Source organism: Gouania willdenowi, chromosome 24 (assembly GCF_900634775.1).
Source record: "Gouania willdenowi chromosome 24, fGouWil2.1, whole genome shotgun sequence".
Taxonomy (NCBI): domain Eukaryota; kingdom Metazoa; phylum Chordata; class Actinopteri; order Blenniiformes; family Gobiesocidae; genus Gouania; species Gouania willdenowi.
This window is the reverse complement of record NC_041066.1, coordinates 11,540,725-11,568,202: the sequence shown is the minus strand read 5'-3', so window position 1 is coordinate 11,568,202 and position 27,478 is coordinate 11,540,725. Positions and strand designations below refer to the sequence as shown.

General features: G+C 35.9%; 2 protein-coding genes across 3 annotated transcripts in view; both read left to right on the top strand.

Annotated features, from left to right (window-relative positions):
• The first annotated feature begins 1,210 nt into the window (after positions 1-1,210).
• moxd1l (monooxygenase, DBH-like 1, like) lies at positions 1,211-9,637 on the top strand. Its single transcript, XM_028439956.1, has 13 exons — positions 1,211-1,484; positions 2,320-2,466; positions 2,656-2,808; positions 2,884-2,967; positions 4,104-4,259; positions 4,372-4,471; positions 4,554-4,726; positions 4,823-4,911; positions 7,590-7,686; positions 7,769-7,828; positions 8,980-9,101; positions 9,186-9,303; positions 9,465-9,637. Exons 1-13 carry the CDS (start codon positions 1,254-1,256, stop codon positions 9,615-9,617), a joined length of 1,683 nt encoding a protein of 560 aa, XP_028295757.1. The 5' UTR covers positions 1,211-1,253; the 3' UTR covers positions 9,618-9,637.
• A 1,196-nt stretch (positions 9,638-10,833) lies between these two features.
• The window catches only part of rps6kc1 (ribosomal protein S6 kinase polypeptide 1), a 38,515-nt gene continuing 21,870 nt past the window's right edge, over positions 10,834-27,478 (top strand). Inside the window, exons 1-11 of one of the 2 annotated variants that reach the window (XM_028439840.1) lie at positions 10,834-11,029; positions 13,178-13,213; positions 14,303-14,423; positions 14,542-14,657; positions 15,782-15,875; positions 15,990-16,043; positions 17,729-18,127; positions 18,712-18,836; positions 21,239-21,337; positions 25,515-25,562; positions 26,134-26,266. In XM_028439840.1, coding sequence (XP_028295641.1) covers positions 10,925-11,029; positions 13,178-13,213; positions 14,303-14,423; positions 14,542-14,657; positions 15,782-15,875; positions 15,990-16,043; positions 17,729-18,127; positions 18,712-18,836; positions 21,239-21,337; positions 25,515-25,562; positions 26,134-26,266 — 1,330 coding nt within the window. In that variant the 5' untranslated portion in view covers positions 10,834-10,924. Of the gene's footprint in view, positions 11,030-13,177; positions 13,214-14,302; positions 14,424-14,541; positions 14,658-15,781; positions 15,876-15,989; positions 16,044-17,710; positions 18,128-18,711; positions 18,837-21,238; positions 21,338-25,514; positions 25,563-26,133; positions 26,267-27,478 lie in introns of both variants that reach the window. The other variant, XM_028439839.1, reaches the window with a different exon arrangement.

Sequence of the window (27,478 nt, the reverse complement as noted above, 5' to 3'; positions counted from 1 at the left end):
AATATTATGTGAATATCTGTAAAAGTTACGTTTTTCTATTTGCTCTGTCAGCTAGCATAGCATCTCTTCTTCACTGCAAAATATCTGCATGCCAACTGACCACTGGGTTACCAGCGCCCTCTGCTGGTTCAAACAAATATCTGACCTAAATACAGTAAAATGAATGTTTTTTTTTTGTTTTTTTAGTCCAATTGTTAAGGCACAAAATACATTTTCAGTTGCACTTTTAAAAAGAAAAATAACTATTTGACAGTTTTGTATTGTTTACTATAGAACCAGAATTTAGATAATAAGCTTCTTCTTCATTTGTATTATTCCTTTATTTATTTCATTCAAGATTTATTTTTAGTTAAATTGCATTGTTTTGAATAGTTTATCAAGGAATTCTTTTGACAATGAAAAATAGTGTAGTATTTTCCCAAAAAAAATAAAGGAATATTTTTCAGTCATTTATATACAGTCCCATTTTGTAAAATAAATCGTGAGAGAATCGTATCGTGAACCCAGTATCGTGAATCGAATCGTATCGGGAGTTGAGTGAATCGTTACATCCCTAATTTGCCTTGCCTTAAATGTGAGTATTCACACTAATGCACCTTGGAACAACAACAAAATATCTACGGCAACATTGAGCACCAAGGACTTGAAGCATTGCTCACAGGGACCAGATTACTCACATTCCTACAACACTCAGATTGTTTTCACTCAAATTAACAGTTTGTAATATAAGAAAGGGACAAATGTTGGCAGGGTTACTTTTGTTTGTTTGTTTGTTTGTTCTCTCACCTTGTCAGCAAGGAGGAGGGAAGACAAACTGGTAACCAAAAATAAAATTTTCTAAATAGTTTGGTATAACTGGAAACTTACTCCCAACTTTTTGCAGGGTTAATACATCTGGATGTACAAATAAAGCATGTATATGAGACTTTTGCAGCGTGAACGATGCAACAATATTTAGTTGCTGTGATATCCCTGCCAGGTGTGCAAAAACTGCAGTAATAGTTGTTAAACAATCCATAAAGTGGTTTTTGTTGCCATGCATGGGTGAATTGGGCAATGACTCTGCATTTTTTTTTTTTTTTTTTGCTTCTATCACCTGAGAGCATTGAGGTGCAGGTGTTTCATGGGAGAGGGAGGGGTGGGTGGGGGGAGAAGACCACAGTATAAATCTCAGTTTGAGAACCAGAGGCTCATATCTGGACATCATGGGTTCCCAGCCGCGTCGTCCTCTTCTCTGCCTTGTGCTGGTCATCATGAAAGGGGCAGTATGGGGAATGAACTCCACCATGCCTTTTAAGCAGTATCTGGATCATGATCACCTGTTCCTTATGGAATGGGGCTTTGATGATTTGCAGGGAGATATCACATTTACACTGGTGGTCAACACCACTGGTTGGATCGGCTTTGGATTCAGTCCCAATGGAGGAATGGCAGGAGCAGATATGATCATCGGAGGATTTGGACCCAACGGAAGCTACTTCACAGTCAGAGAAAACTCTATTTTTACAGTTTACATTACATTTGAAATACTTTCTGTTGCATCGATACCAGGGTCAGGGTCAATCATAATAGTATTTGCGTAATTGATAATTATTATTGTCATTGTAATTTAAAAAAATCTGTTGCTGTTGTAATCGAAGTTAAATTGTATATGAGTTCAGATAATTGACTATTGGCATGAAAATTCTAAAAAAAACTGTCAATTATAATTGAACGCAAAACTGGGGAGCCATGTTACAGTTCTACGTAATGTATTATTATTATTAGTTCTACACATATGCAGTTAACAGTTATTAGAATATGTTTCATATCAAGCTTTTCCCACATTTTACCATTTAAAAAAAAAATTAAACCGAGGGGTCTACTGACACAAAAAAGGCTCAGACGCCCACAGCAAAAACATTAAAACCTACATTTTAATTGATTAGGAAGTGTAACAAGACAACAAATAGATAGGAAAGAAATTAGATGATAGCTATTTGTTTTTAGTGTATTTTACACTGACCCGCTATCATAAGAGATGCTAACAGAAAGCTAACACAAGAGGAAGGTTAACTTTTATTAGGTTATTTATTTCAGGCTCAGATTGAGCTTTAGCAATTGAGAACGTAATTTTAGTATTAGAAGTAATTGTCATTTAATTGTAATTGGAAAAAATGTCGGTAACTGCAATCGTAATTGGATTTTCGTCGAACATGGGTAATTGAAAATGTGATTGCGACTGAAAAATATAAATCAACGAATCATTCTTAAGTTGTGTATTTCAGGCTTTGCCACAGTCATATTGTTCTTATTGTATGATGACGTTCTGTCCATTAGGACCAACATGCCACAGGGAACGTGGCACCTGTGGTTGATGAGCTGCAGAGCTACACTCTCCTCTCTATGGAAGAAAATGAAGAGCAAACATCAATGACTTTCCGAAGGTTGATTCAAACGTGCGACGACAAAGATTTCCACATCACCGTGAGATTTCTTGTTTGCCGAGTGACCTGAGTATCACCATTTCACTTCTTTTATGCAACTGCTATTGTCCAGTGTGTGCTTGAATGCAGTCAGAGCGAATGACAAAAGGCAACAAAATAATAAAGGTTCTTAAAATTATGTTTGGTGCACAGGATCACATTGCACGACAACAATTGTTTCTTTTCAAAGGCTCAACCTATTAAGATCATTTACGCCTATGGGACAACGGATGAAATTCTGTACCATGCGTCCCGCAGAGGCACCAAGGAAGTGAATCTGTTGAACTATATGACAAGGACAGCTCCAAGCAACGGCAACTATTTTAATGCTGTCGTGGAAAATGTAAGTTGTTTTTTTGATAGTCTTGCCAACCTACTCTAATAATGGTAATGATTGACATTTTCCTCCTCATCTCAGATCACTGTCCCTCCCATCACCACCTACTATCACTGCAAAACCATGAAGCTTCCAAAGCTAACCACAAAACATCACATATATCTGGTAACATTTTTTTTCTTTTTTTTTTACACAATTAATCCATTCCCTAATTTTTTTTAACTTAAAATGAGAGATTTAAAATCAAATTTAGAAGAAAAATAAATCATATCAGTTTGCTAGTTTTGGTTTGATTTTAGCCATTTTGAGTCCATTGTTAATAATCATAATAATAATAAATGAAGCAGATTATATTATATTATATTATATTATATTATAATATAATATATTATATTATATTATATTATATTATATTATATTATATTATATTATATTATATTATATTATATTATATTATATTATATTATATTATATTGGAAAGTGGGAGGTTAAGTAGATTTTTCATGAATGACCAAACGAGGTTGTGTTTGAAGGTGGGATGTTAGGGATATTTAGGTTTGTTGACCAAACAAATCTGACGTCTCACACCTTTGAACCAAGCAGCGGCCATGTTGAAAGTCTCAGGTCAATCTGAGCCTGATCTGCAGAGATATTTGAGGAACACACAGACAGACAGTGCTCCCTTTCTTTATAGATAGATATATGATAATATATACACATATATATATATATATATATATATAATATATATATATATATATATATATATATATATATATATATATATATATATATATATATATATATATATATTTTTTTTTTTTTTTACTAATAAAAACTAAACTACAACGTTCACATGTGATCGAAATCTATTCCGTACTAAGTTTCCTTTATGGAAGCTATCCAATCACAACTACTTTTGTTGCGTGGAATTAATTCCATCCCATATCAGGTTGATAATACTGTACATGGTAATTGAAGAGTTGGAAAATGCAAAACCTATGCTTTTAGATTTAGCTAACAGATTTAGTCGACTAATATCATAATGTCATTTAGTTGACTAAAACTGAAATAGTCCTGATGACTAAATAAATTATGACAAAAACTAAGTTGCATTTCAGTCAAAAGACGACAAAATAAATCTAAATTTGCTGTCAAAATATGCACTGGTGGAGGATGTACCTTTTTTATTTCATTTTGATGTGAATCCTCATTATTGATGACTAATATAACTCTTGTTTTATTTGATGATGTGTATGACCTTTTTTTCTTTTTTTATCATTTTGTATCCCACACTTTAGATGGAACCCATAATTGATAACCATGAAGTTGTTCACCACATGCTGCTGTACCATTGTCCTCCTGTGGTGACGGAAACCTACGACCACCAGTGTTACAAAGGGGACACGGGCGACGTGTGTTTTGGAGTCGTGGCCTCATGGGCAGTGGGAGGAGGGGTAAAAGAGTTATATTCAATTTCATCCATGAGTTTTTCTAACTACATTGAGTGTATATCCCTGTTATTTTTGCTTATTGGAGTTGACCATTGCTGTATTTCTGAAACTTTAGATATATGAGCTTCCAGAAAATGTAGGTATTCCTGTTGGAAATGGAGAAAATGAAATATATAGACTGGAAATCCATTACAATAATCCTCAAGGGAGAGCAGGTAAAGCCACAATCATTTGTATTAATTAAATTAAAATGTCTTTAAGATAAACAATAATAATTCTTGTTCATTTTCTGTGTAGACATTATCGATAGCTCTGGATTAAGACTGTACTACACCTCGGAACTCAGGCAGCATGATGTGGGAGTGTTGAACTTTGGTATGCTGAAAATGGAACACATGCAGTACAACATCCCTCCTAAGGCAGATCAGTTCCACAGTTACGGCGTCTGCCACACGTCTCACTTTTCTCAGGTTTTTCTTTAAAGATTTCAAATATTTGATCCACCATCAATTATTTGCACATTTTTTTTGGAAATGTACAAATGAATTCTTCCTCCCCACCCGTAGATTGTCAATCCAATGCCTGACATTCATGTCTTTGCTGTGCTCTTACACACTCACCTGGCTGGAAGGAAAGTCCGAGTTGGTCACTTCAGGTAAGAACAATAATCCAGGAGTTTGGTTTATTTAATCCCATCTGGGCAATTAGATCACATGTATCAAATTATAGGCCCGGGGGCCAAATTCGCCCCTTTAAACCAGTGGTTCTCAAACTTTTTTGGCTCAAGTACCATCTTTTTCTTACTTTTGAATGCAAGTACCCCCTTATGTCTGACTACAACATTTTACTCAGACTTCTGTGAAAAAAACAACTATAAAACATAATGATGGAATGAATGAGTGTTAACACACATTTGTAAACAAGAAAAATGAAACAGCATTTAGTGCCTTTTGAATAGATTTATTTCTATAGTTTTTTTTTAGTTTTTTTTTAATCATTTACGGTCATCTCCCTCTTGATGTGGGACCAAAACTGACCTTTGTATTTTTAGTTCATTTTAATCTAAATAATTTCTATTATCTTTTTGTGTGTTTTGTATTTTTTGTTTGTCTGTTTTTTTTAGTATATACAGTATATGTTTCTCTGTTGTTGATACTATTTAAATTGTTATCTCTCATTGTGTGGGTTTTTGGTGTCGTATGGTTGTTTCTTATGTCGTTTTGTATTTTGCTCTGTTAGCTTTGTGTATTTTGTAGTCATCTTGTGTATTTTTCTTTTATTTAGTGTGTGTTTGTTGTCATTTTGTGTGTTGCTGGTAATGGTAAGTATATTTCTCTCTTAGTGTGTGTGTTTTTTGTGTAATTTGTTGTTGTCTGTTGTTTTTATTATTCAGTATATTTTTCTCCTATTTTGTGTGGGTTTTTTTTTTTTGTGGTTTTGTGAGTTGCTGGTAATATTCAGTGTGATTATCATTTTTAACTAAAAATAAACAATACAAAACCCCATATTTTTTATACTTTCATTTACTACTTTTCCTCTCTCTGTGTCTTAAGTACCCCCTGTAGTGCCATCACATATCCCCATTTGAGAAACACTGCTTTAGGTTCCCAAAGTTGGGTTCGGGTACCCCCAGGGGTACGCAAATTGTCATAGGGTATGTGAATGAAAATTAAAAACACTGTGACAAAATTTGAAATGAGAATATAAATGAAGCAGCTAATGCTATGCAAGGCTAATGCTATTGCAAGGCTAATGCTATTGCAAGGCTAATGCTATTGCAAGGCTAATACTAGGTTAAAGCTAATGCTAAGTGAATGCTAATGCTAAGTGAATGCTAATGTTAGGCTAATGCTATTGCTAGGCTAATGCTAACATTTTTGCTAGGTTAATGATATTGCTAGGCTAATGTTAATGCTAGGTAATAAAGTTAATGCTTGGTCAATGCTAATGCTAGGCTAATGGTAGGCCAATGCTAATGGTAGGTTATTGCTATTGCTAGGCTAATGCTAGGTTAATGTTAATGCTAGGTTAATGCTATTGCTAGGCTAATGCTAGGTTAATGTTAATGCTAGGTTAATGCTATTGCTAGGCTAATGCTAATGCTAGGTTAAAGTTAATGCAAGATCAATGTTAATGCCAGGCTAATGTCATTGCTGGGCTTATGTTAATGCTAGATTTAATACTAGCTCATGCTAATGCTAAGTTAAGGCAGGACTATGCGGGCCAGCACCTGCATCATCACTTTTTCTTCAGGTAATGCAAATATTCTAGTCATTATTATGTATTATTCCTCAACAGGATAATTAAAGTTCAGGGACGAAGTTCACTGTAGTTCTAAATGTGTATATGACATTATGTTTATTTAGTATGTAGGGGTAGGGGGTATATGGCTTCAGGTTAAAGGTGTGAAGGGGTACGGGACTGTGAAAAGTTTGGGAACCACTGCTCTAGACCAAACACAAATTCAATGAAACGCCACAATATTTGGAGGATCGCAATTTGCCATGCTTTTTCACACGAATGTCATTTTAAATCTCAAATTGTTCAAAGAACTCAATTTTCCTGAAATTTGTGGCCCACTTAAGATCCACTATGGTACTTTGTATTTGACCCCTGAACTAAAAGGAGTTTGACACCCCTGAATTAGATCATTAATCACCAATCAAATCGGGTTTTGTTGTTTTCTTTGAATGTTTTCTCTGTAAGGTTGCAAAAGGGAGGAAATGATAACTGATGCTAATCTTTTAAAGGCAGTGGCTATCCGTACGGTTGCCCTATCAATATACCGACAATCTATCCGTACGCAGCGCCCCTCATTGGCCAGTTTAGGTCAAGTAACTAAGACTAACCTTAACCCTAAACCTAAACCTAAACCTAAACCTAAACCTAAACCTAAACCTAAACCTAATCCTAACACACTATGTACATTTACTTCGGTAAACACTTTCTATTTTGAAATGATGCTAATATATTTCCCAACTATATTAAACATCCCTGTTAATGGCCAACCTTCAGTTTTCTAAATTCCCAGTATTTTCCCCCAATAAATTACAATGGAAAGTTTCCAACTTTGAATAATGCTGGAAATTTGCAACCTTGGTTTTTTTAATTCTATTGTTTTTGCATGGCTGCTAATACTTTGCTAATGTTTGGATATGATAAAGTCATTTAAAATTAGTCTCACGATTCGGTTAATTCTAAAAAATAATTCCCATGAAAAGATTTAATTTTTGAATATTCTCAAAATTCCCAATCTTAAGTCCCAGTGGAATTTCCCGCCCCTTTTGCAACTCTATTTCTCAGTCTGATTTCCTTTGTTGTTGATTTCCATAGAGATGGTCAACAGATAGACTTCTTGGGCGTGGATGAAAACTATGACTTTGAAATGCAACAAGCTATGAATTTGGGGACCATCAAGACAATCAAGCCGGTACGTTTCTTTGGTAAGGTGCTCATTTATTATCCGTTACCATGGTACTTTGGGTTTTTCTAATCCTATTTTCCCACGACAGGATGACAGCATCATAATTGAGTGCACATACAGCACTACCAATCGTTCTAAGGTCACAAACGTGAGTACAAACTGGAAGAATCTTCAAATGCTTTTAGTTTGAAATACTTGGTTACACTTTACTTGAAGTTTTATACATTGAGGCTGACATTACGCTGTCCTTATTGTGACATGACATCTGGCATTAGCATTAATAAGGTGTCGTGAAGGCTGTTGTGTCATTTGTCACCCCAACCCTAACCCTACCTAACCCCACTCTCTCCACCTAACCCAAGAAATGCCAACATAGCTCCAAAGGTGTCATAATTTAGCCAACGACAATTAATGACAGCCTTCATGACGCCTTAATAATGCTAATGACAGACAATGTTAGCCTTATCTTCAAGCGACTCATTCATGTATTTAGATTGTAGTTATTACATTAAGACCCGTATTGTTTCAGAAACATATTTTGACTGTTTCATTCAAAGATAGCATCACCTCCAATCAGGGTTGGGATCAATTTTAATTGTATTGGCGTAATTGATATTTCATTACAATTATGACGTAATTATTATTGTAATTTAAAAAAGATCTGTTTCTGTCGTAATCGTAATTAATTTGTAATTGAGTTCAGATAATTGACTTTGTAATTGTAATTGTCATGAATTATAATTTAACGCAAAACTAAGGAACCATGCTACAATTCTGTATGTACAGTTATACACATATCTAGTCAACAATTATTAAAATATGTTTCATATCAAGCGTTTCCCACATTTTACCATTTAAAAAAATAAATTAATAAAATAATCTTGGGGTATAATGACACAAAAAAGGCTCAGACGCCCACACCAAAAATATTAAAAACTATATTTTCATTGATTAGGAAGACCAACAAGGAAACCAACAGATAGGAAAGAAATTAGTTGATATATTTTTATTTTTACAGCTGATTTAGGACCCGCTATCATAAGAGATGCTAACAGAAAGCTAACTTAAGAGACTCAGTAATTGTGAATAATTGTAATCGAACTTTAGTAATTGATAACGTAATTGTGATTGACTATGTGAGGATACAAAATAATTGTAATTCAATTGTATTTGAAAAAAAAAAAAAATGCTGGTCACTGTAATCATGATTGAATTGTAATTGAACATGAGTAATTGAAAACTAAAAAATGTAATTGACCCCAACTCTGCCTCCACTACCTGTCATTTCCTCCCCTACAGCTCGGGTTAGGGACCACTGATGAGATGTGTCTGGCTTTCCTGTTGTACTACCCTGCTCTCCCCATCACCACTTGCCTCAGCCACCCAATTACACAATATTTAACTATGAAATCAAATGACAAGTAAGACTCACGAGAATTCTCCATAATATTATATAAGTCTGCCAGTTTTCACATAATATGTTTGTGATGTTTGTCGTCGTGCAGCAGGTCTGAACCCATTTCTAACTCATTGTCGACACAAACTCCAGAATATGAGGATATACAAGCGTATGAAACTTTGTTAAAGACCATACCACAAGTCCAGATTATCGTCGACGACAAGGTAAATACAAGTCAGAGTTGTTGTTTTCATTGGATACATTTAATAAGTCATTGACTATAGCTATAAATATACATTTGAGCATACTCAGCACAGAGAAACAAAATAAGCTCTGTCGTTTTATCCTTGGTAACTTCCTGAACGGAATTCTTTTGTTTTTACAGTTCAACTGGTCAACTGTACAAATTGACGGAATCAGAGATTTGATGAAGACACCAACTGTCACTTGTGAAAAAACGAATTCGTCAATCAGACTCGGCTCTTCTTGGAACTTAGTGGGAATCATCATTTTGCTGCTCCTGATTGTGCAGCTTTAATGACTTCATTGAACTTTTCTCTCTACACTTTCCTCTTTTATTCAGCAACAAATTTGTTGTCATCTACTGTATATCCATACTACATTAATTGCATATTCTTCAATGTCTGCTATTGTTGTTACGTATAAAAAAAGAACAGCATCGCTAATCAGTATATTTTGGCTTCTCTGGCAATAATACAACTTTGTGTCTTTTCTGTGTAACATTATCAATAAATACATATAACTTGCTTTTGTATTGAATGTGATTAGATATCAAATAAAAAGAAATCTGAGTAATACGAGATTAAAGTTGTAATATTTCGAGAATAAAGTTGTAATTTTATAAGATTAAAGTTGTAATATTTCAAGATTAAAGTTGTAATATTTCAAGATTAAAGTTGTAATATTTCAAGATTAAAGTCAATATTTTCAGAACAACAGCGTGATTTCTCACAATTACATACTGCAGCTTTAAGGGTGCATTCGCGCAGACGAATCATAGTGTTTTAACTATTTTTTTGTAGTTATGTTTGTAATTATCATACTTTGTTATGAATGACCTCCTAATGTATTATGATATCAATAATAATAATAATAAAAAAAAGATCCTGCCCGATCTGTGTAATGCATGCGCGAAACGCATCTACATCCTGTTTGCGTACTATTTTACAATGACAGCATATGCAATAGAATTTTGATTTTCCATTACTTGAGTTTGGTTATATAAGGTTCAGTTTAAAAATAAGGATAAAAGAAAAAAAATTGGACAACCCTATTTTAACTTTTAATTTTGTTTTTTTGTATTCTTCATTCATTCAGATTTAAAAAAAAAAAAACAAAAAAAAAAACAAAGCCATGTTTCTCACCTTTTTCTGAATAAGTTAAAATAATATTTAAGATTTTGTGAATTCTAAACCTGCTGCCAAGATTTCATAAATTAAAGAAAATTTATGTTTTGATGAATTCCGATTTATTTTGGTTTTTATTTTTTTTTTTTTTTGGTCTATCATTGTCTATGATTGTGTTTTGATCCGATTTAGTATATTTTGCTGATGTGAATAATTCTTTTTCAAAACAATGTAAACTATCTTTTTTTTTAAAAAAAAAAAAAACTGCATTGTTTACATCATATATATTAATATAAAAACACCATAATAAAGAATTGTCCAGAAAATGGATCGATGAATGGAAGTGGACCATGTAATCCCACAGCCTTCCATTAGAGGGCGCACTAACTCAGTTGTCAACATGTCTGGCTGTGGTATGTGTAGAATGAATGTGCACAGCTAGCCGGCTGCTATCTTCGGCAATGTTGTCATTATCAGAATGATGATATCGCAGCGGGACATAGATGAACTTGCTCGTTTTTATACTGTCACCGACCCCAAGAAGCACAACAAAGGCTACACTGTGTATAAAGTCACTGCACGGGTAAGTTATTAGTGGATAGCCACTCTTCATGCTAGGCTAATGCTAATGTGTTTTCAGTTAGCTGTTTACCTTCACCCAAGACTCACAAACACGTAAAAACGCAGTTGTATTCGCTGACAACATCACCTGCTTTTGAGAACACACGTGGAAATAATTTTCCTGATCGATTTTCACACGTAGTTTTGTTTTATTTAGTTGTGTTAGTGCTTTTGTGCATTAGCAGGGCTTGAATCAGACAATTAAACGCAGTTTCAGTTTCGTGTTCCTCATTTTATCTCGAGAAAAATCTCCCACATTTGGGAGAAGATTTACTTTTCTGAGCATTGGATTTCATGATGATGTATAATAGTTCCGCGATGATGGTTAAACATTTTATTTCTCATCATTATTCATCATCCCTTTCTGTATTTGAACATTCAAGGACATCTATAAAACATATTTTTCTTTTCCATTTTCTTTTACATGTGGTTATGGTTTCTATGGAAGGCCATTCCCGCCAGTAGAAAAATAAATAAATAAATAAATAAATCTAAGTCATAATTATAAGATACTATCTCATAATAATGACTTAAGATTTTTGTATTATTATTGTATTATTATTTAACTTTTCCTATGTTTCTCTTCGTTGTTTTACATCAGTTTTGACCCATTTGACCCTGAATTTAGTTACCATATGTAATTCTCAAATTTTGTTCAAATTTATGATGAATACAAATGGTAAAGGAAGATTATTGTTATTTTTCCTGCAAGGAATTAAACACTTTAAATTGCTAATCCCAATTGAAGGTTGACCATCTATTCCAGCCATGTGTACGGAGGACAATGAATAAAATTAAAAGTAAAAAAAAAAATGATTGAATTAATAAATTATATATATATGTAGCTTATTTTGTATCAAAATACTTGTTTTAGGAGTCAGGTGCAATTGCATTAGCTAGCCTAGCCCTGGACTAGCATTAGCCTAGCATTGTATTAGCAATAGCTTACCTAGCACTATATTAGCAATAGCCTCGCTCTGGATTAGCATTAGCCTAGCACTGTATTAGCATTAGCTATCCTAACCCTGGATTAGCATTAACCTAGCACTATATTAGCATTAGCTAGCCTAACCCTGGATTAGCATTAACCTAGTACTATATTAGCATTAGCTAGCCAAGCCCTAGATTAACATTAGCTTGGTATTGACATTAGCCTACCAGTAACGTTAGCCTAGCCCTGGATTATCATTATATTAACATCAGCCTTGTATTAGCCTAGGTCTGGATTAGCATTAGCATTATCCAAGCCCTGAATTAGCACTAACCTAGCACTGTATTAGCATTAGCTAGCCTAGCCCTAGATTAACATTAGCCTAGCAGTAGCATTAGCCTAACCCTGGATTAGCATTATCTTAGCATTAGCCTAGTATTAGCCCAGGTCTGGATTATCATTAGCATTAGCCTAACACTGGATTAGCATAAGCCTAGCATTAGTTTACGTAAGAGTGTACCTGGAGAAATCCCATGCGAGCACAGGGGAGAACACGCAAACTCCACACAGAAAGGACTTAGGTGTCCTAAGAGAGCCCCGCCCTGTTTGCAGCGCTTCACTAGAAAGGGGCGGAGCTTCAATTTGGTTATCTTTTAAAAAAATATTATTTTTTTTTTTCCCTCACTGGAGTTAAAAATTAATCTTTTCTGACAAAATTGACAAATATTTTTAAAAAAACAGAATTTTAATGTATGTGGGGGAAAAAAATGAAACAGAATTTAGAAAAAAAATAAGATGGATTTTATAGGGCCCTACAAATGGCTTTCTGACAGCAATACGGTCAGTTGTTCTTAGTCGCATTGTTCAAAAAATTAACAAGCGTCCACCATTCTACCGTAATTTCCTTGATTTCAGTTTTTCACCTCACACTTACATCTGGATCGTGTCACATTCTTTAGTTTACTAACTTTTTAACAGATTGAACTTTCTCTTCCTGCTTGTTGAGTGTTGGTGATGTCTCGCACGGCCTCTCCCCCAACATTTCCCTCCTTCTGCTCCATAATGCTCTCATTGTCACTCTCTGTGTGAGCCGTGTCCCTGCCAGTCATAGCAGAACAGTCATTGAAGCCAATAAGAACCATTTTAAAGTCCTGATTCTGTTCTCCCTTTCCTGTGCAGATCATCTCCAGGAAAAACCCAGAAGATATCCAAGAGGTAAGACTAGTATTTTGAGATATATTAATATTTGAGGTATGTCGTGACGGTATTCCTTTAAACTGAAAGGAGCAATCTATCGCAGCAGCTCAGGTTTACATGTATTTAATGCAGAATAAAGCTTAGGCATTGCTAAGTCTTTTATTAGTTTGGGTGGTAAAATTCTGTGGCTCGTCTTTGTTGTCATTGTAAAAAAAATAATCTACATTTTTTAAATAGTCATAACTATTGATCACATTGCTGCAGACTTTTTTTAGTCTGAAAATATTTTATTTTCTGGTCGTAAATCATTAAACACACTCTAATTAAACCACATGCATACCTGTCTGAATTTTATACAGACTAAGGAATGCAGTGCAGCGCCAACAGGAAGCAGCACTAACGCAACAGGCATGATGTCAATTATTCCATGTTTGTCCATGAGATGCAGTGAAAGCACATATTTAACACTGTTGATATGTATATATATGTGTGTATTCTCTTATTTCAGCCTATAAGATGAGGATTTTTCAGACGTGCACGTCAGCTTTAGGCCACAATACCAGATTTCAATGGTATTTAGGTTTGTGGGAGAATTAATATTCCTTAACTTTGATTTATAAATAGATGGTAAGATGATGACTAAGACTTGTCATGTGATTAGGTCAAGGGTAGGGTGAGGCTGTAACAGGAAAAACTGAGTTTAAAAAATGTCTTGCAAGTTCTTCTTGTGAAATCAATTTTGTTTTTTTTTGTAAGCCAGTGGTTCCCAAAGTATTCCTGCTGTGCCCCCTTTAAAGAAAGAAAAACTCTCAGAGCCCTCTTTTTAGTCTTCTTCTTTCTTCTTCTTTCTTCTTTCTTCTTCTTCGAACATGAATAAATATCTTTAAAGTAATAAGGTGCAAAGAAAAAACATTTTCTAATTTTCATGGTTGAGCAAGGCCATTCTAGTGCCCCCCACCGCCCCCCATTTCATGACACCCACCAGTTTGGGAGCCACTGTTCTAAGCAATGCCTGCTTATCAAATGGATTTAATTATTCAAAATATCATCAAAATATTGATTCTCCCTCTTCTTTTCTGTCTCCATGTGACGTGCCTTTCTCTGTAGATAACAGTATGGAAGCGATACAGTGATTTCCGGAAGCTCCATCAAAATCTGTGGCAGCTGCACAAGAATACATGTAGCCATTCTGAGCTGTTCCCACCTTTTGCTAAGGCCAAGGTCTTTGGTAGGTTACTGGTCACCTGTACAGAAGAACAAAATAATGCTTAGGCACAAGAGTCACATGTCTGTAAGATTCAATATGAAGCAAATTTGCTGTGTGTGTCTATCTATTCTGCCTTTAGGTCGCTTTGATGACTCTGTGATAGAGCAAAGAAGACAGTGTTCAGAGGATCTCCTTCAGTTCTCTGCTAATATCCCTGCTCTTTACAACAGTCCACACATTCAGGATTTCTTCAAGGTACTAAATCGTAACCTTTATGTCTCTCACGAAGGTTTTCAAGAACTGCAGAATGCTTTGGCCACAGTTTGATTACTAATGTGATACAGTGTAAAGTCCAATACGTTTTATTTAGAAGCAGCATATATTTCTTTACCAATCTTCCCATGTGCAAATAAACGCCTTCGTTGATAAACAATGTAACAGGTTGATTGGATCAGATTATTGATCAGATTATTGCAGTGTGAGGATCAGTTAAAAACTGTCTTTTTCCCCCCTCATATTAACGCCAGATTAATGTATTAATAAACTACTTCCATTCCTGCAAACAGAACCATTGGCTTCCTACATAATACACAGTTTTAATATAAATAGTTTAAAGCCGTATGGAGCTGATGTCCGACCTGAAGCTGAGTCTCATTTAAATGTGTGTGGGAACAGTTTCTGTTCCCACACATATGCGTATTTCACCAACCACCGCATATGGCAGCTTGTTTCACTTATTTACTCTGTAGTTGATCAAACTGTGGCTTTACATTGGATAAAGTATGAAAATAATTGGACATCAGTGTGACCAACGTGGACAGATGTCCGACGTCTGTCAGGGTTTCATTTATCGAGCAGCAGCAGCCGAGGAAAAACCCGGGTGCGCACAGCTGATCAGCTCCACGACGCACAACCAACCGTCTCTGCAGAAAAAGGAGTGGATGACACGGATACAATATGAGGAAATGTTACGCGTTTTGTCCCGTATAGAACTGTTAAATGTGAACATTTTGAACCTCGTGACAGTGTCAGTTTGGATCGATTCTTTCTGGGAGTCTCTTTTGGAACATTCTGAGTTCGTGTGGCTTCAATTGTAACTGAGTCCTAACTTCTAGTGCAATCTAATGTTTCACCTTATCGGGGCGCTGCAGTTATTCCAGGTGCAGAAGAAAATAACTTAAACAGACGGGAGAATGCGTGCAAGGCCAGATTTGAATGGGAACACCCACATTTCAGGGACACTCCACCCAGAGTCAGAAACAGCATCACTGTGCAGCATTTTCGACTTAGCGCATGGGAGAATAGAGCTATACAATAGCTACACACAGATCAGTAATTGCACGTTTTAAGATAGTTGTTTTATTTTCTTTGGTTTCCAGGGAGGTGATTTCCACGACGGCTCTGAGCTCATTGGTCCAGCTGAGCCTTTTTCTGAGTTCCTGGCTGAGAGTTTGTCCGACTGTAGTTCTGACAGTAAGTTTTTACACAGGAAGTCCTTGTTTGAAGTCAGTCTTTATCAGTCGCCGATGTCCACATTAACAACATTGTAGATGGCTTAGCGCTGAGATCTCTGCCTGTCTTTTTCAGTTCAAAGAGAAGTCGGCAGTGCAGATGATCTGACCATAACATCCGAGTATGGAGGTAACGTCTGAAATGCATGTTTTTGTCAGGGTTGGGGTCAATTACATTTTTCATTTTCAATCACATGTTCAATTACGATTAGTGACCAGTGTTTTATTTTTTCGAATTACAATTATTTTTTTATTCTCAGAAACTCAATTACGTTCTCAATTACTAATGTTCAATTACAATTAATCACAATTGCTGAGCTTGAAATAAATAACCTAACAAAACTTAACCTTCCTCTTGTGTTAGCTTTCTGTTAGCATCTCTTATGATAACTGGTCCTAAATCAGCTGTAAAATACACTAAAAACAATTATCTATCAAGTCATTTTTTTTTCGTATCCATTGGTTACTTTGTTAGGCTTCCTGATCAATTAAATATAGGTTTAATAAACTCTTGAAACAAACAGGATTGCTGCCCTCTAGGATTTGAACATCCCAGAAAAAAGATACACATAAACCCACCTTTGGCTTCAGAACTGACTGGATTCCTAATGACATGGATTCAAAAAGATGCTTTAAACACCATTGATTAATCAAGTAAATGTATAAAAGAGACTTTTGCTTAATGTTAAGCTAATTTTTTGTAACATACAGCAGAAAACAAGAGCGCTCTCTTAATAAACCAGAGGATTTGTTTCCTATTTATAAGAAATCTGCATGTATGTATTACATACGCATTATGTAAAGATTCCGCTACATGTGACACAAGAAATGCATGCATGGTTAAAAGTAAATAAATTAATGATATACTTTTTTTTTGTCTAGGCATCTGAGCCTTTTTTTTGTGTCCGTATACCCCTAGATTTGTATAAAATGGTAAAATGTGGGAAAGCTTCATATGGAACTTTTTTTTTTTTTTTTCAAAATGTATTTATTTACAGAATACAATTACAAAACAGGCTTCCAACCAGCCCCCCATACATTCATACCACAATCACAGCCACAATCATCCACACATTCATAGTGTTGTGACAGGAAAGCGAAATATAAATAGAAAAGGAGCCCAAAGCAAACAATAATTGATAACATAACAGAATGAAAAATAAGATAAAATCAATAATACTAATCAAAAATAAATAAAGAAAATACAACACAATTAGCAAAACATTTATAACACAACAAATTGCACACCTTTAAGAAAGTACATCTAATAATTTTATCTCTAACTCAAGTAAACAAACATTCCATTTCTTTTCATGCTCAGTTATTCTGTTGTTATTTGTTGCTATAATTGTTTCTAGGATATACTGATGATAAGCTCTATTTTTAAAGTGTTTTATACATAAATTTGATATAGTTTTAGCTTTAAAAATACACACTTCACACAGCCGAGCAATTGTATTAAAAAAAACAAGTACATTTACCCTAAAAAATATGAAACATTTAATAATTGTTAACTAATATGTGTAGAACTGTAACATGGTTTCCCAGTTTTGCGTTAAATTGTAATTGACAATTATTATATAACTTTCATGGCAATTACAATTACAAAGTCAATTATTTAAACTTAGTTACAATTTAATTATGATTACGACAGCAAAATTTTTTTAAAATTACAATTATAATTGCACCATTATTGAAATTAATCATCAATTATGTGATTACAATGAAATTGGACCCCAACCTTGTTTTTTGTTTGTCCTTGTATTTGCACTGCTACATCAGTAGGGCTTTCTACAGCTTTGCTTTTGCTCCCAGGCCCCTCCAGTGAGAGCGACCTCACTTCCTCGGCTGTGGATACAGATTCTCTAGTTGGGTTAGATGATGGCATGGCCTCTGGTCGTACCTCCCCAAACCAGCCACACGGGGGAGCCATCAGCAGCAGCTGCAGCCCTCACTTGCCCGTTCGCCATAGCGCGCACACGTCTCCCGCTCCCGTCCCAAAGCCAGAGGTCAATAGGCCAAGTCTCCCTCAGCTTTTCTCTGGCAGTTGGAAAAACTCCAGTGGTGGAAGCTCCAAGCAGGTGAAGTCGGACTACTTGGACAGAGCCAGTGAACTAATCTGCTTGGCAGTTCAGAAAGAGCAAGAGGAGGATTACCAGGCGGCCTTGGTGTACTATCGCTGTGGAGTCGATTTGCTTTTACAAGGAGTGCAGGGTCAGTTTGACCAAGCTCTTTGTTTTCCAAGCCTCATAGTTTTAAAAAACACTAATTTTGTATTATATGCTTTTAGTTTGGTTGTTTTTCATTTTGGAGTTTAGTTGTGAATCCATAATTAATTTTTTTTCCTCCATTTGTCCTTTATTGTTTTTATTTTTTTTTGCAAGAAAACATAGGTAGTTGTAAAAAATATTGCACCACAGTTAATGTCAACCTAAATTGAAAAATGCAGACATGGTTGAAAAACAAGAAAAAAAAGAAGAAGCTTTTCTTAGTATCACAATTCAGCAGTTTTCAGTTAGTAGGACTACGACTGTTGGAAGCAGTTTCATTATTCTTAGACTGTGAAAATAGAATAGAATAGAGTTTATTGCCGTATGTACACGTTAAAAAGAACTGGTACAATGGAATTCTTGTGCATGTCCCAGAGTCAGATTACAAAAAATTACAAATCAGCTAAAATTGTGTGTAAATGAAAAGAGAACATGTGTTTGATAGAAAAATGTCTTCATACAGGCTGCTCATCTCAGCCACCCACCCAGTTAAATAATAATATAATAATCCTACTCTTACTTTTTCAGGTGAGCCCAGTGCTGCACGGCGCGAGGCGGTGAAGAAGAAGACGGCTGAGTATCTGATGCGTGCAGAGCAGCTTTCCTGTCAGCAACTATTGAGCAACATGGGTCAGGGTTCAACACAAACAGTGGTGAGTCAGGGGACATTAAGCTGTTTGTGCTTTTTATACAAACATTCCTGTATTCCTGCATCACTGTCCTAATAGGGATTTAGCAACATAGCCAATTATTGTCGGGGAGAAAAAGTCAGTGAGAAAAATTCCTTGGTTCTCACAGTTACTTTGAGGATTGTTGATGAACATTTTTTTTGGAAAATTGAGAAAACAGTAAGTGATGTAGGCTTTTCTTTAAAAAAAAAAAAACTTAAAGCTGCTGGAGATGATCATTTTTAATTTCATAGATCAATAATTGGAAGATAATTTACTCACTAACAAATAGGGATGTAATGATTCACTGAACTCCCGATACGATTCGATTCACGATACTGGGTTCACGATACGATTCTCTCATGATTTATTTTACAAAATGGGACTGTAGACAAATGACTGAAAAATATTCCATTATTTTTTGGGGGAAATACTGTACTATTTTCTTTTTATTTTTCGTTGTCAAAAGAATCCCTTGATAAACTATTCAAAACAATGCAATTTAACTAAAAATAAATCCTGAATTAAATAAATAAAGGAATAATACAAATGAAGAAGAAGCCTATTAGTTTAAATTCTGGTTCTGTAGTAAACAATGCAAAACTGCATAATAGTTCTTTTTCTTTTTAAAAGTGCAACTCAAAATATATTTTGTGCCTTAACAATTGGACTTTAAAAGAAACAGTCATTGCATTGTATTTACATCAGATATTTGTTTGGACCAGCAGAGGGCGCTGGTAACCCAGTGGTCGGTTGGCATGCAGCTATTCTTGCAGTGAAGAGATGCTACGCGCTAGCAGACAGCGCTAATAGAAAAACTTGGCTTTTACAGATATTCATGTAATATTACAGATATTCTTTCGGTGCTAAAGGGGTAAGGAATCATTTATGAGCATGTTTAAGAGTCGTAGGCGATTCCGCTCTCTGCTGTTTAAAAAAAGTACTGCGATTCAATTTTCAGAGTATCGATATCAACCGTGATACCTATGAATCATTTTTTAACTGCCTTACGATTAATCGTTACATTCCTACTAACAAATGTAGAGGGTTGAAATTGCTGCTAGGAAATCTGCTTTGATCTCCAGCGTAAACACTCATTGTCTGAAAAGTTTCACGCATTGCATTGTGGGATATGGAGTCCTGTACATTGATGCAATAAGCGTTTTTACTTATTCTTCCTGTAATTTCTTGTGTTTCTTCCTCGGACAAGAATTGAAAGTGATTCACTTGATTGTTCTGATTTTTGAAGACTTGATTTGATTAAAAAACGATTATCGATCCATAATGATTATCGGTTTGATTTTTGATTATTGCTGATTCCTGATTTTCCATTTAACATCAGTTAGCTGCTGAATTATTTGACTTTTTTTTTAAAGTAACACCTCACAGCACTTTAAATACTGTATAGTGTTATTTACAGTTGATGGACCAAAACTCATATGTCAATATTTTTTCTTAAAATGGCAATATACGATATAAATGCAATATTTGTAGTTCAAATAAAGTCTAATGATAAAGACAATTCTTAGTTACATTTTCTGATGCAAAATGCCACACAGGCAGATTTATTAACCAACAGCTGCACGATATGTGCCACTTTTGGCTTTTTCTCCTGTAAGGGACAGCACTTGTGAGTGAATTCTTTTGTGTGGTTTGTTTAGGAGAAAGTCTGAGTTAGGACGCACTCAGCAATCCATCTAACTGTGCGTTTTCATGCCGTATTGAGAAGTAGTGAAAAATTTCTAATGAAATAGTTTTTGGTTTTAATGTAGTCTTTCACTACAAAAAAGTCAAGTTTTGTGAACAAATTCAAAAACTGTATTTATTCAATGTTTTTATAAGATAAGATAACCTCTATTAGTTTCGCAAGGGAAAATTGGCACAGTTTCAGCAGCAGATGAATAAAATAAAACATAATAATAAAAAATAGACGATATACTGTATACATACATAGGCCTGTACACAGTACAGGGAGAATGGTAAATGGACTTGATTTTATATAGCGCTTTATCACCACACTGAAGCAGTCTCAAAGCGCTTTACACATCAGCTCATTCACCCAATCACTCTCACATTCACACGAAAGAGGGAAGACACGTGGCAAGAAAGGACGTTGCACAATAAAAAAAACAGAACATATACATGTACACACTAAACTAGCTAACTGTCCATATAACAACTTTTCTGTGATCAAAGCAAACTTTCAAGCGGCAATTTCAACTTTTTTACATCTTTTTTCAAGCAAAATGTTTTTGATTTATTTTTCTATGAGGCCTACACTATGTCTTTATCTGATAAAAAAAAAAATATATATATATATTGTCCTTAGCAGTTTTAATCTTAATGTCTGCCATTCTTTTTTTTTTTTTTTTTAAATCCCTTTAAAGGCATTAGGAGCCCAGTGTTGTCCTTCCACAAGCAGAGGAGTTCTGCAGAGTCCTTCAGAGGAGCTCTGTGTTTACAGAGTGTTGGGAGTCATAGATAAGGTAGGTTTACTTAATCTAGTACGTTTCAACCAGATTTAGTTCATGTTAAATGTTGTCCATAGTATATGAAACCCTCAGTGTTTTTGGAAATGAGTGTATAATGGGCACAAATTGTTCTGTTAAATGTTTGACTTTGTCTGATTTAATGCCAAAATTCCCTCCAAGTAATTACCCTGAGGTCGAGCACGCGCTCATTTATTTCACCGTTAACCAGGCCAATTTCTCCTTCTTGTGTCCTCTTCGTCTTCAACCGTCTACTTTATCTGAAGCAGTAAAAGCTAATGGATTTACTCGATGTATATTGTAAGGGCTGAGCGTGTGCATGTTTAGTGTCAGTTATGGCCACCACAAGGTCAGTTTGGGTTGCCGGTCCTCTCAACCAGCTGCCCGCGAAGCAACTTTCCCACTCAGCCATGAAATGACTTGGCACGCGGCTCAGGGAGAGCGCTGCAGAACATTGAATCAATGATGCTCGTCCTGCAATCACACAGACACACACACAGGAAACCCTAAGGAAAATGTTGACACAAAACCAACATGTGTTGCCCTGCGGAAGGGCATGCAAAATATGTTTGAATCCATTCAGGCACAAGGTAACAAATAAAGCCAGAAATGGGCTTTTTCAGGAGTGGATCAGTGGTTCTTTATGTCTTCCTCTTTTCCTTCATCCTTTGGCTTTAAATGGGGACAGAGAGGACAGATGGAGAGAGCTCCTCACACTGCTGCCCTCATTGCACCGCCCCCTCCCCACCCCAACCCCCTCACTGATGTTTGTTTCTTAATTATATTAGCGCCCTGGCTAGCGCTGCCACTCTGTTTACTCACAACTCCATTCATTTCCATTTAGCCTGCACCTGTTTGGTCCCAGTCAGGGTCACACAGAGAGCGCATCCACAGAACATACGCACACACCGCGTGCCGCACACAAACGCACAGCGGGTCGCACACATATGCTCAAGCTCCCCCTCGAGATGAGCGAGGGATCAGAAAGAGCAATGAAGATGTCAGCGAGGGAGGAAGAGGAGGACGGGGGGAGGAAATGAGGCGGAGCTGGGGGGATGCATTAGGAACGCTAGTGCTAGCTTTCACTGCCACTATTATTAAACACAAGTTTTGCACACTTTTGAAGAAGATTTTAAGCTGTTTTGAAAATCACATTTTTTAGCTTTTACATTTCTCCGTCTACACACACACGCACAAACACATTGTTTTTGTGCTCTGACCCATGGGTTAAAACCAGAGGTGAAAGTAAGTAACTTACTTACTGTAATTGAGTTGCCTTTATGGGTACATGTACTTTGAGTATTTCTAAATCAGTAATTTTACTTGTTATAAGTACATTTTAAAAGAATTAAAGTAATTTTTCATTTCTACACCCAACTTGTCACTGAGTAAATTATTATTTTTTGTTGTAAAATGATTAACAAACATTGTGAAACTACAAAAAATGAAATGACCAGACAACAATCAAATGCATCACATCATCACCGACCAAGGTTAATTCTCAATTGTTAGATTTAATACGTGTAACTATACTTGGTCTGAGAATTTTTTTTTATTTTTAATTGAATTCATTGGTGTGTTACGGAAGTCTTTGAGCATGTGTGTTGTCATATTCAGAAGTTGCGAGTGTCGGCTGTCAGTCAGCTCACAGAGAAGGTAGCTCCGCGCATCAGAGAGGGGTTGCACTGCTGTGGAGCGGAAGTAGTTTTCAGATGGTGTTCAGCCTGCTGCTGGCACAGGTGGTTGGATGGAGAAGGGCAGGAGACTGGGTCAGCGTCCAAACAGAGGATCCACCAATCTGTAAACAGAGCAGAGAGGCTGTCAGTATGGAATGTTGGGTATTCGTGTTCTCTTTAGCTGTTTCGAAGAACATTATTTGTGTTTTCAAAATGCTCTGTATTGACTTTTTTTCTCCCTTGTCTTGTTTCTTTTTTTGGAATAATGCGTTTTAATGTGTAATGTGAAAAAAAAAATGAATACATAAAAAATAAAATAGGAACAGACACACAATAGTAGACAAACACATAACAGAAACAACACATTTGTATTGATTTTTCTTGAATTATATTGAGATATTTTGTGTATCTCAGCTCCCCCGCCCTGCTCTCTCAGCAGGACCTTGGGGATGAGATAATGCAGACATGCACATTGTGTGTTCCTGAGTTGGTTACAGTGAAAACATTATAAGAAAACCACTATGATTTTTTTTTTTATTTCTGGCTTAACCAATAATTTTATTTAGGTTTCATGCACAAAAGTTGAATGATCAGTCATCACATAATGATTAAGATTATGACATTTTACATTTATTATCAGTTATCTCTCCCTAAGGTTGAGGCTCCCTAACGTCCTGCCTCAGTTGTTTTCTTCAGTGATGGCCCTGTAGCATCCACACCTGCCTGTTGCAGGACTATGTGGAGCCTATCTCTCCCTTTTCAGGTTTTATATTACTTTGTAGATTATTTTTAGTGCAGATTTCACAAGTTCACCATTTTTTTTAATTTTTTTTTTTGAGCAATTTGTAATTGCATAATTTTTGAAGACAGAATTTCGGGGAACACAAACCATGATGTCCACTCAGGTCACTATAAAATGAACTCAGGCCCATATTTGTTTATCATTTTGTTGAGATACCTATATATATATATATATATATATGAGGACAAAGTCTAACCTCCACTTTGTTTAATATATATATACTAGTGTATATATTTTTGAGAACAAAGTCTAACTTCCACCTTGTTTAATATATATATACTAGTGTATATATTTTTGAGAACAAAGTCTAACTTCCACTTTGTTTAATATATATATACTAGTGTATATATTTTTGAGAACAAAGTCTAACTTCCACCTTGTTTAATGTATATGCATATCCTGTTTTAATTATTCGGGGTTAATTTACAATCAGTATTCCGACACACAAGGTTAGCAGGCGAAGCACCTACAGTCGACTTTCAGATAAGGGAAAAAAGAGAGAGAAAGAGAGGAAAAAAACAGAATAAAAAGGGGAATTTTTTTTTTTGTCTCACCAGACAAATTGTGCACTTGAGTTTGTTTGGATGGTCGGGAAGCCTCCGTCGGGTATCAGCTGGGCCTCGGTTCCCTCGTCTTTAAAGTTACTGACGTAAGGATGAGTCGAGATGAGTAACCCATGTGGATTTTATTCCAGAGCTCTGGCATGGAAAAAAGGGTACAGATGAAGAGGTCTTGTGGGGGGGTAAAAGAAAAGTGGCAACCACACAGTAACGGCACATATTTCTTAAAGGATGAAAAAGGCAAGATGATCAGAGAGACTGCTATAGGCTAATCAAACTCAAATAGAGGGAAAGGGAATAGGTTTTCTCAGCACAGGACACCTGCGATTACTTTGTTATGAGATTTTCTGTGTATCTGACACTAAGAGGGAATCTCTGTGGGAACAAGACATGTGTTGTGAACTTGTCTGAGAAGGAGAGACAACACTGTGAAAACAGAGCCCTGACATTAAAGGAGGGAGAAATATATATGTATGTATATATATATATATTGGCATCGAGCGTAGAATTATAATGTGCATATATTTCGAACATTACAGGTGTTATTTTATTAAAACAATTATTATTGATTTATACAGATACCTTTGTGGAAATATGTTAAGTTCCAATTACGGTAGATCTGGTGTGTTCCTTTTTAAGTTTATACTTGAGATGTTTACTATTTGCAAAACTAAAAGTGGGGGGTGAAAGTAACTAGTTAGGATATATCAGCAATCTTTACACCTCTGGTTAAAACACACTGCTTGTGAGGAGCAATATCTCCATCAGAGTATTTTTTTTTTTTTTAAATGTGGGAAATCTTGATATAAACACATTTTAATAATTAACTACATATGTGTAGAAATGTACATAGAACTGTATCGTGGTTCCCCAGTTTTCCATTAAATTCTATTTGGCAATTTTTATAGAATTTCCATGGCAATTACAATTACAAAGTCAATTATCTGAACTCAGTTACAATTTTATTACGATTATGACAGCAACAGATTAAAACAATTACAATTACAATTATAATTTCACCATACATTTAATTGATCATCAATTACACCTCACGATTACAATTATAATTGACCTCAACCTTCTCCGTCATACCAGACTGTGTGTGTTTTTGTATTAATGGCACTCTTCCATCACAGGTCCTGCTGGTCATGGACAAGAGAACGCAAGAGACGTTTATCCTTAAAGTAAGTGTAACCTTTGTTTATGTGTGTAAGTGAGTGTGTGTTTGTGTTTGCGTGGTTCATCTCACACTCTCGTCATCCACACTGTGTGAAGTGTGCCAGACGCCCCTGTGTGTGACTGCTGTAATTGATTCTAATTTGCCCGTCCCTTACAGCCCTTCTGCTCTCAGGTGTGAGACGTGTGCCAGATGCCAATGACACAAACAGCCACAAATGGCTTCACGCACACGCGTAGCATCGCCGCTCTCACACCCAAAGTGAAATTTACATCCAGCGCTGATAGATTTGCGAGGCCCCTTGTAAAGTGTGTGTGTATAGCATGATGGATCCTGTGACTTTGGCTTGCCATGGGGCATGGCTGGCACTTTGTTAATGGCTTCTTTCTCCTTTACCACACGCTCCTTTGCCCATTTCATCACCTTAAACACACTCACCCTCCTTTTTTTTTTCTCCTGCTGCCTCTGCCCTCTTCATTCGGGTTAATTTTCATTTTCTCCTCCTGCCCTTAAATGTGAGTAATGGAGGTTCGTGCTTGCTTTTACCACAGTTACTCTGTCCCTTTTTCAAACTTCAGGGTCTAAGGAAAAGCAGTGACTGTGGGCGGTCAAAGAGAACCATCATGCCACGCTCTGTACCCCACATGGTGCAGCTAAAAAAGATCATCATCTCTGAAGACACAGTTTTTCTCCTGCTGCAGTACGCCGAAGGTAAATTATATCTTTTGACATCATCCTATAGATCAGGGGTTCACAACCTTGGGGTCGCGAGACACTGGGTGGGGGTCGCCAGATGCCTTCAAAAAATAAGGATATTTGAACAATCACCCTTTTTCTGCAATTACATCAAACATGCTATATTTTTGCTCCTTTTAATGCATTTTTGCTACATTACTTCCATTTCTCCATCAAAATTCAATGCTTTTTCTGCAAATGTTTTCCACGTTCAAGACATTTTTGGCATTTAAAACCCTTTTCCACCACTTTTCCCACCTAATGTTGCATTAGTTGACTCATTATTGTCACCTTTACCCTCTTTTCAAAATGTTTCATTAGTGACACTTTGAACCTTTTTTTTTTTAACACTTTTTCTGTCAGTTTTGGCCACTCTAACTTTTAACCAATTTTTGTGTTTTCTAAAATCCCATTTTTTTTTTTTTTACCACCTTTTCCACCATTTTTGGTCACTTTTAACCTATTTTTATTTCTGATTAGAACAAGGATTTACATCTTTATGATGACTATATACTATGGAGCAAATAATAAAAAAAACTTCCTGTATAACAGTGGACAATATTCAGATACTGTAAATAAATAAATGTGGTTATCACAGATTCATAGAACAATGGACCATCATTTTGCTGACTTTATAGATGGGCCCCAAAAATCTCTCCCCTTTATTCCCCTTCATAGATGGTCCTGTCTCCGCATGACTGTTCTTTATTGTTCATGTCTGTATTCAACCACCTTCAGGTACAGTGGGAGTCCCTGGTCTCTGGCACCTTTATTTTGGGGGTCATGGGCTGAAAAGGTTGAGAACCACTGCTATAGATATCTTCCTCTTAAGTCCCTTTCTCACCTTTTTTGTGTCCTTGTTCCAGACAGATGTTTGATAGAGATAGGTGTGTGTCACAGGTCATTATTCTGAATAGCAGGTGGCATCATGCTTCATTAACTATGCTAACACCTGGGCCTCCTTACATCCTACTCGCTCTTTGATGAGTATGTCGTCCAACGTGTGTTGTCGAGAAGTTACAATGAAAGGCAGCCATATTTCCTAATACCCTGTAACCTATTCAATCTGCTGTCTGCCTGAAGCAACCTGTGGGGGTTATTTGAAATTATCTAATAAAGCTAATCCAATACAAGTTAAATCAAACATATTTCCTACTTGTGATTCATACAATTGTGGATTTCTTCCTT